At 45.9% G+C, this 13,705-nt stretch overlaps 1 protein-coding gene across 5 annotated transcripts in view; it reads left to right on the forward strand.

The window, feature by feature from the left end:
- KAT6A (lysine acetyltransferase 6A) overlaps positions 1-10,638 on the forward strand; it is a 108,680-nt gene extending 98,042 nt beyond the window's left edge. For all 5 annotated transcript variants that reach the window (XM_055567008.1, XM_055567010.1, XM_055567009.1 and 2 more), the window contains 2 exons: positions 2,575-2,887; positions 5,210-10,638. In XM_055567008.1, the coding sequence (XP_055422983.1) occupies positions 2,575-2,887; positions 5,210-7,860 (2,964 nt within the window). In that variant the 3' untranslated portion in view covers positions 7,861-10,638. The remainder of the gene's footprint in view (positions 1-2,574; positions 2,888-5,209) is intronic.
- The last annotated feature ends 3,067 nt before the right edge of the window (positions 10,639-13,705 follow it).

Consider the following 13,705-nt stretch of genomic DNA (forward strand, 5'->3'; position numbering starts at 1 on the left):
AGCTGCATGCCCAGTGTCTCCTAGCCTGTGATCTTCCCAGTGAGCACGTGTCCTGTGCACCCGGCTCCTCTGGTTCATGAGTGCTCACCTGGAAGTCATACACTTATTTAAGGGCTGACAGGCAGTTTTCAGCTTGCTGGTTTGATTTCAAATTATGACTTATAAGGGATTGAAAAAATCCCCCGGGGACTTCCCTGGTGTTCAGTGGTTAGGACTTTGAGTTTCCACTGTGGGGAACCATGCGTTCAAACCCTGGTTGGGAAGCTGAGATTCCACAATCACGAGGCCAAAAGCACGGGTTAGAAATGTTTCTACTAGAAAAGGAGAGGCACACATGCCATAGTTGCATGGAGAGTGGGCGGGACAGTGCCCCAGTACTCAGAGTGACGCCTGTCCCCTCGCCCTGCACGGCGCTGTGTCCTGCCTGGGTCTCTCTTCTCTTCAACCCTCTGTGGTTTCACTTAACTTTGTTTTCAAAGTATTTTCTAAACTATATTTCATCATCTTGCAAAGTTTCAATGATAGGTTATTACTGAATTCTATGAGGTGGTAGTCACAGATTCTGTTAAACCGTATACCAGAGACCTCCCAAACTGTGGCATGAACTTTAAACATTGCTGCCAGGCCGAAGCGTGTCAGCTCTCTGGATGAGCCACCCTGGACTAGAGAGGTGGCAGCTTTCACCCAGAGCAATAAAATCATTCTCCTTAGCAGAGCTTTTGGGGGGGGGGGGGGCGGAGGGAGGAATAGGGCTATTTATCAGAGAAAAAAGAACTTTCCATTTTAGGAGCAGTTTTAGATTCACAGATCTATTGCAAAGAAAGTATGAAGAGTTCCTATATTCTCCACACCCCGTCTGCCCTGTTACTGACCTTCTCCCTTGATGCTGCACACTGGTCACAAATAGTGAACCAGCACAAATACTTCATTAACTGGAGCCCATACTTTGTTCAGATCCCCCAGTTTCCCAGGGTGCCGCCCAGCACACCACGTACCTTGCATTTAGTTGTCATGTCTTCTTAGGCTCCCTGGTTATTGGTGACAGTTTCTCAGACTCCTTGTTTTTGATGACCTTGTCAGTTTTGAGGAGTACTTGCTAGATATACTGTAGAATGCCCCTTATGGTATTAAAATGGGGTGAAGTGTTTTGGGAAGAAGGCCACAGAGGTAAAGTGCCATTCTCGTCACATCGTAGAAGGGTATCTGCCATCAGGCTGTACCAGGACCAAATACAAGGGCTTCTGCTGTCCGTGTGACTTCTCACTGTTGGTGTTGATGTCAGCCCAAGTCGCCTGACTTCCAGGTGCCAGGCTTGTCAGGTCTCTTCACTCTTGAGTTACTACCGTTTCAGATCCCTTTCTATACTGTACTCTTTGGAGGGAAGTTACTGCCTGCAGCCCATACCTAAGATGCAGGAAGTTATACTCTGCTCCTGAAGAGCAGAATATCTGTGTTAATTACTTGGAATTCTGTTTGGCAGAATTACCCATTTTTTCCTGTTTCTTGACATATCTGTGTGGCCTCATAGATACTTACTTTCACGCCCCAGTCCTCGGATCAGCCATTTCTCCTCAGAGTAGGACCATGTTTAACCTCGTTTGAAAAACTGTGTTCTCAACTAGAAAGACTAGTGAGTTTGAAGTGGAGAAAAATTGATTAACCTGCTGTTCATTACATGACTGTGAAGAATATATCTTTGTCATCCCGGGCTCATGTTGCCTTTTTACAAAATAATATTATGCTATTTCCCTGTGTAAAAAGAGAGTATTATAACAGGCAGTGAGTACATGTACAGGATGCTTGTAAAGTTTTGAAGAAATTCACTTGACTAGGAATCGCAAATAATTTTATAGCCACTTCTTTACTGACTGGATGTGACCTTAAAGCAAGTCCTGTAACCTTTCTGGCCTCTGTAGACTGAGGGGATTGAATTAGATCAGCTTTGGTAATATATGATACCATTTTGTGGTATCTGTTATGTGATTTAAGATGTTAGATCAACCCTAGTACAGAAGTATGCCTAATGTGCCACGTCCCAACACCAGACTTGTTTTATTTCTGAAATGCTCGCTAACACCAAGGAGATCTATCCCGACTCCACATTCCCAGGCTCCACCGTAGCTCTTTGTGGATAGTGCATGACAGCGGAAGGCGGCCTTCCTGGTGGTTCTGCTGACACGCACAGTGGAGCTGTGAGATGTACGGTGTTTTATTTCTTTTCTCTTTTGAGGAAAAGAGAAGAGACTAGCTTTTGTGTCATTTCAGTATTGAAATAGGCTGCTCCCTAGGGTACTAAATGTACCTGGACTGTTAGTAGGGGAATGATAACATCCACTCTTTCCTCTATTCTTTTACAAAGTTGTTTTCAGTGATCCTTTTTGTATCTATGACACTTTATGTATATATAGTATCTTAACTATGGTATTTTGAAATAATGTTCAAAATGTCTTTTGGCAAACAGCACTCATTTGATACGTGCTAATTCTGTCAGGTTTAAAAACTATTAATCATGTTATTAATGAAAATGATGGTGTTCATTACCGTAAATAAAATGCTTCTTTCTCTCTCAAATAGAAACCAATTCTTCACCGAAGAAGGAGAGTCCGAAAGCGCAAACACCACAATAGCAGTGTGGTCACAGAGACCATTTCTGAGACCACGGAGGTCTTAGACGAGCCTTTTGAAGACTCCGACTCTGAGAGGCCGATGCCGAGGTTAGAGCCAACGTTCGAGATTGATGAGGAGGAGGAAGAAGAGGATGAGAGCGAACTCTTCTCTCGAGGGTACTTCCATCGCTTGGCCTCCCAGGACGTTCTCAGGTGTCGGTCTGATTCTAAGAGGAAGTCTAAAGATGAAGACGACGACGAAGAGTCAGATGATGCTGATGGTATGTTTCACAGAGTGGTTGCTTGTTGTAGTTTCCTGGTTTTGAAAGATACAGCAGTGGTAGCTGCAAAACCTCCAGCAGAGAGGGTGAGGGGCAGATGACCCACCGAGCAAGTGCAGAACGACTTGCAGACCCCGAAGAGAGGGTGAGGGGCAGATGACCCACCGAGCAAGTGCAGAACGACTTGCAGACCCCGAAGAGAGGGTGAGGGGCAGATGACCCACCGAGCAAGTGCAGAACGACTTGCAGCCCCCGAAGAGAGGGTGAGGGGCAGATGACCCACCGAGCAAGTGCAGAACGACTTGCAGCCCCTCAAGAGAGGGTGAGGGGCAGATGATCCACCAAGCAAGTGCAGAACGACTTGCAGCCCCCGAAGAGAGGGTGAGGGGCAGATGACCCACCGAGCAAGTGCAGAACGACTTGCAGCCCCCGAAGAGCTGTGTCGAGTGTGCTCATACTCACCTTCTGCCTTACTTCTCTGTCATTTTGTCAGAGTGTTTTTTCCCAGTTCCCCCATAGCACCTGTTTTTGCCTCTGCAGATAGTAATCTTGCTGTTCGGAAATTGTTCTTTTTGCCTAGTCCTTTCTCGGCCATTATGTGTATCTTTAGTTAATGGGTAGATGAGACTTAGCGTGAAGAAGATAATTAATAACCCTTTACTGGAGTGCGCAGTCTACAGACCTGGCCTGTTCTGCTAATTGTGTATGCTGAGTGCTTAAAATAGGCACTCAGTAAATACAGTTAAATGACTAAGTGCTTAGAAGTGGCTCTCAAATAAGGTCAGACTTGTGTAAATTGGACTTGCTTCAAATCTGTTCCTGAATCATATCTGCAATATGTCTTATTCAACGAGTAGTAAATTTCTAATTAAAAGGCTAACAGTACCTCAAAATAAGTTAAATTTTATGGCATAGCTAAAAATCCGGTGATTAGACTGGTTGTCGTTTCCTCTTTAAAGATGAAAAGAAGGGGCTGATATATGACTTGGGTCCCAAACTAGTTGTTCACATCGTTGCCCGAATTTCCTGCCTTGTGCTGTGTGGCCTCCTTGCTGGGGTCACACTGAGCTGCTTTGCTTTGCTGGGCGAATTCAAAGGAATCGTGTCCACGCTTGGTGCATAAAGCTATAGCTTTTATGTACTGACTAGTTGGGCTTTTAAAAATAAATTCACTCAATTTCAAATCTAGTAGACAACTTGCATTTTCTTCAGTCTCGTGTTTTTGTATAATCAATACTTTTAATGTGGTGATGACTTAAGTTTTTACTTTATTGTGCATGATTTTCCAGAATTTTATTGTGTTATATTTTGAGATATGTAACTAGGAAACTAAAAATTTATTTTGTAAAGTAAAGAATGTGGCACTTTTGCAAAATTCTGTCTTATATCATCATGGATTAAAATAGTATCCTCTAAGTTCCTATTGAACAGAATTTTCTCTAATGTAGCCATTTCCTTTGTTTATTTTCAGGTAACTACTGGTAACTATACTTTTTTAGTCCCACCACTTCCATTCCCCATCCCCTAAAAAAATTCCTGTTCCTACCTTCCTGGTCTTCTTTTTAAAAATTAATGGGAAATGTGGATGTACTTAATGTTGCACCAGACTGTACACCCAAAAATGTTAAAATGGTAAATTTTATACTATGGATATTTCATAGTGTTTAGAAAAAGTGATGGTGAGAAAGTGATGCTAATATCAAATTTATTTCTAGTAAACCCTTTGCTTCAGGTCAGTATTTGTCCAGGACTACATGCCTTGCAGCTCTTTTTACACAAACACAACACTGGGTGGGAAGTGTTCCTGTAGGATTGCTCAGACATGGCCTGGAGTAGCGGGCTCATGATATTACCTGAAGTAATGATTTTGTAGAAACTAAGAAAACCAAAGCAATAAGATAAATGGGCGGGGGGGGGGAGGGGGGGGATAAGTGAGCTGGTATGTAACTTACATGGTAAAGACAGCTTGTCTAAAGGAGCTGTGAGCACTACTAGCATTTGTGTCCTTGTAAATCTTATCTCCATTTTTTAAATGATGATCCTGAGTCTTAGGGTAACTTCCCAAAGATGTGCAGTTGGCTTTGATGATGCACTTGAACCTGGTGGGTGGGCCAGAATTCTTTTCCTTGTTCTGCCAGTTCCCTCTGTGACTTCAGAGGATATCATGAAATAGGTTTCTCCTTTAGATTCTTAACTTAGAAATGATAGTCAGGAGTTTGGGGTGATAATAAAATCATTTCTGTTGTACATGTGGGCTCGGACAAAGGCACTAGCAGATACAAGATCCTGTAATTTATTTTATTTTTTATCCTTCCTGTGCAGACACTCCTGTCCTAAAGCCAGTGTCTCTCTTGAGAAAATGTGATGTGAAGGACGCTCCACTTGAGCCAGATACATCCACGCCCATGAAGAAGAAGAAGGGATGGCCCAAGGGCAAGAGCCGCAAACCAGTCCACTGGAAAAAGAGACCTGGTCGCAAGCCGGGCTTTAAGCTGAGTCGGGAGATGGTGCCCCTCTCTGCTCAAGAGTGCATCGTTGAGCCCATCGTCCCCCTTCCAAAAGCGGGACGTAAATCCAAAATGGAAGAAAGCGAAGAAACTGTTGAACCACAAGAAGACTTGCCTTTAACGGAGGAAAGGAAGGAAGAGGAGGAGCTGCCTCTGGAAGCGGAGGAGGTCGAGGAGGGGGAGGAGGAGGACACCACCAGCAGTGACGTCAGGGCGGCGGCCTCTCCCGCCGAGCCCAGCAGCCCCGAGGCCGAAGCCAAGGAGCCCGAGGCCGGTGAGGAAGAGGAGAAGCCCCGCGTCCCGGCAGAGCAGCGGCCGTTGGAGGAGGCGCCGCAGGAGCTGGCCAGGCGGGAGCCCGAGGAAGAGGAGGACACGGCCGCGGAGACAAACCAGAGCGAAGACCACGATGCGGACGACGAGGACGACGGCCACCTGGAGCCTGCCAAGAAGGAGGAGGAGCCGGGGGAGCCGCCGGCGCGGGAGGGCGTCAAGGAGGAGCCTGGCGGCCGGGAGGCTTTTTTAGATCCTAATGTGCAGGGCAGCGGGGAGAACCCGAAAGACAAGGAGGAGACGGAACCGGATTCCGAGGAGGAGCAGACTTCGCACGATGCGTCCGTGGTGTCGGAGCATATGCCGGGCTCTGAGGACGACCGCGAGGAGGACTCGCGCTCGAAGGAGGAGCTGCTGGAGCTGAAGGAGGAGGAGGAGATCCCGCACAGCGAGCTGGACCTGGAGACGGTGCAGGCCGTGCAGTCCCTGACGCAGGAGGAGCGCGGCGAGCACGAGGGCGCCTACCAGGACTGCGAGGAGACTCTGGCCGCCTGCCAGACGCTGCAGAGTTACACGCAGGCCGACGAGGACCCGCCGCTGGCCCTGGTGGAGGACTGCCATGCCTCTGAGCACAACAGCCCGCTGTCCTCCGTCCAGTCCCACCCCAGCCAGTCGGTGCGCTCGGTCAGCAGCCCCAGCGTGCCCGCCCTCGAAGGGGGCTACACCCAGATCAGCCCAGAGCAAGGATCCCTGTCCGCCCCGTCTATGCAGAACATGGAGACCAGCCCCATGATGGACGTGCCTTCCGTATCCGACCACTCCCAGCAGGTGGTGGACAGCGGCTTCAGCGACCTGGGCAGCATCGAGAGCACCACAGAGAACTACGAGAACCCCAGCAGCTACGACTCCACCATGGGCGGCAGCATCTGTGGGAACAGCTCCTCCCAGAGCAGCTGCTCCTACGGCCTGTCGTCCTCCAGCAGCCTCACCCAGAACAGCTGCGTGGTCACCCAGCAGATGGCCGGCATGGGCGGCGGCTGCAGCCTGATGCCGCAGAGCAGCGTCCCGCCCGCCGCCAACTGTGGCATCAAGTCCCCGCAGAGCTGTGCCGTTGAGAGGCCTCCCAGCACTCAGCAGCCGCCGCCGCCCCAGCCATCGCAGCAGCCTCCACCGCCACAGCCTCAGCCGCCAGCCCCGCCCCCACCGCCAGCCCAGCCGCCGCCCCCACCCCCGCCGCCGCCCCAGCAGCCACAGCCCCCGCCCCCGCCCCAGCAGCAGCCCCCGCTGTCGCAGTGCAGCATGAACAACAGCTTCACTCCGGCGCCCATGATCATGGAGATTCCCGAGTCCGGCAGCGCGGGGAACATCAGCATCTACGAGCGGATCCCCGGGGACTTCGGGGCCGGCAGCTACTCCCAGCCGTCGGCCACCTTCAGTCTGGCCAAGTTGCAGCAGCTGACCAACACCATTATGGACCCCCATGCCATGCCTTATAGCCATTCTCCTGCTGTGACTTCCTATGCAACCAGTGTTTCTCTGTCCAACACGGGACTGGCTCAGCTGGCTCCATCGCATCCCTTAGCGGGGACCCCTCAAGCACAAGCCACCATGACACCGCCCCCGAACTTGGCCTCCACCACCATGAACCTCACGTCCCCTCTGCTGCAGTGCAACATGTCTGCCACCAACATTGGCATTCCCCACACTCAGAGGCTGCAAGGGCAGATGCCCGTCAAGGGGCACATCTCCATCCGCTCCAAGTCGGCACCCCTGCCCTCCGCGGCGGCTCACCAGCAGCAGCTGTACGGCCGCAGCCCGCCCGCGGTTGCCATGCAGGCCGGCCCGCGTGCCTTGGCTGTGCAGCGTGGCATGAACATGGGGGTGAACTTGATGCCCACCCCTGCCTATAATGTCAATTCCATGAATATGAACACCCTGAACGCCATGAACAGCTATCGAATGACCCAGCCCATGATGAACAGCAGTTACCATAGTAACCCGGCCTACATGAACCAGACAGCACAGTATCCTATGCAGATGCAGATGGGGGTGATGGGGGGCCAGGCCTACCCCCAGCAGCCTATGCAGCCGAGCCCGCACGGAAACGTGATGTACACGGGCCCCTCCCATCACAGCTACATGAACGCGGCGGGCGTGCCCAAGCAGTCGCTCAACGGACCTTACATGAGAAGATGAGCAAGACGGACTTGCCGTTCAGAACCTAAATATATATAAATAAAGGAACCTTTTATACTGACAAACCAGAGAAAAATGGACCTTTTTTTCCAGTTAAAATATTGCTGTAGATTTAGAGGAATTTTTCTTTGGTTTATTTTATTTTTTAGAAAACCTGGTCTTCTCTTTTTTGGGGGGTTCATTTTGTTCTGGGTTTTGGTTTTCTTCACAATCTTGAACATTTTACAATAGAACTCATCTAAAAACGGATTTGGGGATAGGGGAAACATGCACAGAAATCTTTTCATAATTAAAAAGAGCCTTACTTTCTTTACACGCCACATGGACAGAATTTGTGTAAAAGTGAATTATCTTTATTTTATTTTAAAATGTATGTTTCCCCTCAAGTGTTTGCAGCTCCCAGTGTCGTCATTTTTAAATGTTACATATACATCTCGAGGGTTAGCCAGACCCTTTTCCTCCACACCCAGCCTTTCATTCCCTACTTCATTCCAGCAGGAGGCACTTATGGGAGACTCGGACGGGGACATGGAGAACAACCCAAGCTCCTTAAACTTATTATTATTGTTAATATTATTATTATTATTATTAATAAAGCGAGGCAGGAAAATGCTTCTCCTCCTAAAATCCCCTCCACTCCCTACACATACACACACGCGCGCACACACACACCTCTTGAAACCTTTCCCCAAGAATGTTTCTTTATAGATGGACTTCATTGAAATGTTTGTTTTTCTTAGATCAAGTGTAATATAATTTTTTAAAAACTACTCCCACTCAGCACTCAGAGACACAAAAATACTGTAAGTCTCAATTAACAGCAGAATCTCAGAGGAAAGCTGTTGCAATCCTGATCCAGCCTTGGAGGAATAGATGGTCAGTTAACAATCAAAAGAGGAATGTAACCTCTTGTTTTTTTTACCACCTGGTGAATCAGCCATACGCACATAATTCCTCGCAGCCTCTTGATTTTAGTACATACCTTGAGACTCTTAAGGGTCTCGATTCTCGAGCCTTCCTGACTCTGATTAAAGTGAACAGCAGTCCCCGGTGATTTGGCGATGAGCCTCTGACATCCTCATCTAAAGGGTTGGCGGATGACTGTACACGTCAGCGACTTGAGAAATACCTGACTAACCTTTGACACTGTTTACTTTGTGTTGGAAGAGATGACGCAGATAGCGTGTTGTGAGGGAGACCGTGGCGTGAGTCTTAGAGCTACTTCAGTGATAACATACCTCTAGTTTTCCTTTGTCTTTTGAGATCCTAAGTCCCTTCCCCTGCGAATCGGGATGCGCGGCCCCTCCCCGGGGAGAGGCTGAGGAGAAGAGGGATCGACCAACCACCAGCATAGTCGGGCAGATCTGGACAGCAGGGTTTTAGCAGGCTCCTATGTTACTTCCAACTTCATTCTCTTTTCTCTTGTGCAGCCAGTTTGCCCATTCTCTTCTTGTCACTTGCTCCAGGGATAGGTTAAAAAAAAACATATATATATATAGAAGTATATATATATATGTGTATATATATACGTATATATGTTCCATCATTGGAAGATGGACACTATTATACCACTTGGTATGTGCAGTCAAATATCCAAAAGGAGGAAGTACTGCTTAAAGAAATACCTGTAAGCGTTAAATTCTCTCCTTTATTTGTACATTTTATATAGATAAATTTTTGAAGTAACAAATTAGGCATTAAATTTTTTCAAATGCACAGGTTTGTTGGTTTTTTTTAATATATATATATATATACACACTTTAATTGACTTTCTCAATTAAACGTGTTAGGTAGAACAAGGCAGAATCCCGCCTCCTAACCGCTGTCTGAGCATTCTGAGCATGCGCAAGGCTGAGTAGGACCAGTCTCTGTATATACCTCCCCAGCCCCCGTCCTGTGTGTAGAACGTGCCCTGTGCTGCCCTCTGCCGACTCTTCAGCGCTGTCATTGCTTCCTGGTTGGGGTGGGGACGGGGTGGGTGGGGAGGGAGGTGTCTTGGGAGGAGGGTGGGTCAGGGCAGAAGGAGAAGCTGTTGAAACGAGGGCCGTGAATTCAGTTTCTGTTGGTTTGCGGTTGTGTTTGATTTTGTTTCTTTAAAAAAAAACAAAAAAAAAAAACAATTTTCAATCGGGCAGCTCCCTTTTTCCACAAGCCTTTTTGTGACTTTAGAACTATTGTAGAGAAAATGTTCTTTTCTATATTATAAAAGAAATTATCCAACACAGTAATATTGGTACCTGTCATTTTTTCACTTCTGTTTAAAAAAAAATGTATTTTTAGCAAGATAACTTGGGTAATCTTCTAAAAAAAGAAATTTAAAAAACTCACTGTTAGTGACTTTGATGCCTTTTAAAATAAGAGCTTTTTCATTTCATTCCATCTTTAAAATTTTTTATCTTTGTTGTAGAATATTAAAAACTATTTTAAGAAAGATAAAAATTCTCTTTAAAGAGATCTCTAGAGTGTGTGAATAGAGCTCCAGATGCCTCTAAAAGCCGCATGTACAAATGAAGCTAAGTCTATTCCTGTCTGTTTATATTTGCTTTTCCTGTTTTGTAACCTCTTTGTACTTTGTTCATGGTGACTTGTAAGCTACGGGGAAGGGGTGCCTAGATGCCTTCGTACTTCTCCATGTCACGCGCTCCTGGGCCAGCTGGTCTCCTTCCTCTCCTGTATGTAATATCACTTTTTTTTCCCCCTTTCTAGCAAGTACTTTCAAAAGAACTCTGTACATTTTAACATTAAAAAAAAAAATAAATTATGTTGAGCCATTTTGGATGTCTGTCTTGCAAGTGGAATTTTTCTCCCCAGTGCTTCAAATTTCCCGATTGTTTTTCTACACACAAACTCAGGAATATTAGCCTTTTCACACTCCTCTTCAGCTAGCAAGTATAAGTGTATGACCTTTGCTTCGAAATTTCAGTTTTGATTCAAATAATGTTTCGTTTCCAAGAATATAGATAGTTTTCCCTTTTCCAGAGAAAATGGTATTAGAACCTCACTTTGGTGGGTTTTTTTGGCAGGGGGTGGGGACCCATGTGAAAAACTTTTAAAGGGGTTGTAATTCAGCCAACCAAAAAAAAAAAAAGAAATACAATCGCAGTAACAAGTAGCTCCCAGATGTGGAGTGTTTTTTCTTCTCAGTTGACCTGATTGTGTAATCTAGGAAGGTTTGCCAGAAATCCGGGTCGTAAACATCAATCATTTTTTTGATATTTTCTGAGTTACTGTTCTCACCTCTCATCTAAGAATTTTGGGTATAAGGCAGATTCCAGAATCCGACTTGGCTTTGGGAAACTGACAACTGTTTAGGGTAGGGAGGCAAGGCAGATGCAGGTTTTCATGCCCTCCTAACTTGATCTGATGCCCTTTGCTGCTGAGTTAGGAGTTTAGGAAGTGGATGTGAATCATGTTCATAGCAGACATTTGTTCTAAACTTTGTGCCATTGGAGTTTTAGGCCACATCATCTCCAGAAAAATAAATGTGTGTTTTTCTTCCCCCCTATTTGCTTGCTTCAGTGGTCACAACTTGGACCCAAGGTCGTCACCGCACTACGCGGTGAGTAGTGAACTGTCTCAAAAACATACACTGCCTTTGCTACTGCAAACTCCCTGATTTAAGTGATTTCAACATGCAACAATTCTGATTTTTCTACCAAGAAGATAATGTGACCAAACAGGCTTCTTTTAAGCGTGAGTAACCCCCACTACGTATTACGTGTAAAACTGGAGTAATTCCATGTGTAGCCAGCTCCCAAGTGATCAGATGAGGAGGGCCTCTCTTTCTTCGCCATCTGGCCTTTTCACTCTCAGCAGGTGGGTGGGAGAGGAAAGGACCACACCCTTGACGTCTGTGTGTGGCTGAGCGCCTTGGTCCGGTACTATAGGATCTGCTGCTGCCCCTTCCTTCCTAGGCTTCCGGGAGCCCTATTCCCATGCAGTTCTTCTGAGCATCCCAGGTGGACCGACCCCTCTGTACTGTGGGGACAGCCCCGTGCACTCAGTGAACGTCAGGGGTTGGCGTGACGGCCCCAGCTCTTCAGGTGAGAATTACTGTTTTAGGATCTCTCTGGGACACCTGGTGCTGGGTGTGGTGTTTTTGTCCTGCCTCTTGATTTTTCATAAAGATGACAATTGGAAAGCATAGTGAAAAGAGGAAAAACTGATTGTTGTTGGCCCTGTCGTTGGCCCGGCAGAGTAAACCGAGTTAGACAAGTGGTGGCGGTGGGGAGGAGCACCATACTCTTCACGTAACTTACATCTAAAAATTCAAGTGACACGTGTATGTGAACCCAAGACCCTGCAGAGTGACATTTATATTGTCGAATGTCTGTAATTATTGAGCATGGTCGCCCAATTAAAAGCCAAAAATCCCCTGAACAAAACCCAGCTCATCTATTAATAAATTTCTGTTAAGGGGCAGGTTGGGTTTGTTATGTGAGTCAGTGTGGTTACCTAGCTCAGCCCAGATCCATGGATTTGCTTTGCAGAGTGACAGCTACGAATTGGGCTTAACTGATTCCTTGCTGCATCAATAGGAGCCTAAAGCTTGGTACACAGACTACATAGAAACCTCAGAAAGGTGGCAGGCGTAATTTTTGCCTGAAATAAGGGAAGCCATGGAGTATGGTGGGCTTTGGCTTTCTGAACTCTTCTGAAACAGGAGAAAGACAGGGAATTGTTCTCCTGCAACTGTTGTGAATAATAAACTTTTTGAGAATGAGAGATACATTCTTGTTAGCAAGAAAAAAAGTTCTAACATTTAACTCTATAATAACAGACATTTCTGAGAGCCTCATTTAAGCGACATAAAAAAAAAAGTTAAACGTTTGTAGGGTGACATGTTCATTTTTAACCGTTTTTAGTCTATGCAAGCACAAAGAGCAAGCAAAGGCAAGCAGGTGAACTGAGATAAATCCATCGGCTGTGCCTACACCAGAGAACTACAGCTGGGACTCCCCGGGGTTTCTATGAATGTGCGTTAGAAAACTTACATCCGGTTAATGCCTCGAGACCAGCCATTCAGATCACCTTTCAAGTTATTTACACTGGACTTAAAGAGATTTTTGAGCCTCAGAATCTTCTATTTTTGAAAATGTCATTTAAAGCCGTTCAGCTATTATCCTAAGTTCAAAGTCTCTGGTGAACAAAGTAAAGAAAGACATTCATACACAAAACCTCTGCTAGGACGGAGGCTCTGCCTCATGTACAGGCAGGCTCTAATTGTTTAATTGATGTATTCCATTTAATAACGGGTTGATTTCATTTTCTTTTTAAAAGAAAGTAGAAGAAAGCAGCTGTAGTCAATTATGTCAAAAGGACTGAATTTGATAGTTTTCCAGAGAAAGTGAGAGCAGTTGTATGTTGACTAGGAGACAGTGACAAAGGCTTTGCTACAGGCAAGGACCTCTTGCAAAAATGGAATAATTACACAATTAAAAAAAAAAAGATTGTCCAGCTCCTATTTAAGGGGGGAAAAAAACCTAGAATTGACTAGAACCCCTAACTTGGCATCCCCAAAAGTTTTTTTTTCTTAATATATGTATTGTATTGATGTATAGTTCACTTACAATGTGCATAGCAAGGTGATCCCGTTATACACATATATTATTTTTTAAATTATTTTCCATTATCGGTTTTTATTTTACAAGATATTGACGACAGTAAACCTTTGTTGCTTGTTGCATATCTATTTTGTCCTTGATGGAAAGAAAGTCTTGACTCTGAAACTGAATAGTATGAAACATTGGAAGAACAACCGTGGAAGGCCGAGAAACAAATTCTATTAGAATCACAAAGGAAAACAAAGTCAGAGAGGTCGCAGCCAGGCACTACAGCCTATCTT

This window comes from Bubalus kerabau, chromosome 2 (genome assembly GCF_029407905.1).
Source record: "Bubalus kerabau isolate K-KA32 ecotype Philippines breed swamp buffalo chromosome 2, PCC_UOA_SB_1v2, whole genome shotgun sequence".
Classification (NCBI taxonomy): Eukaryota; Metazoa; Chordata; class Mammalia; order Artiodactyla; family Bovidae; genus Bubalus; species Bubalus kerabau.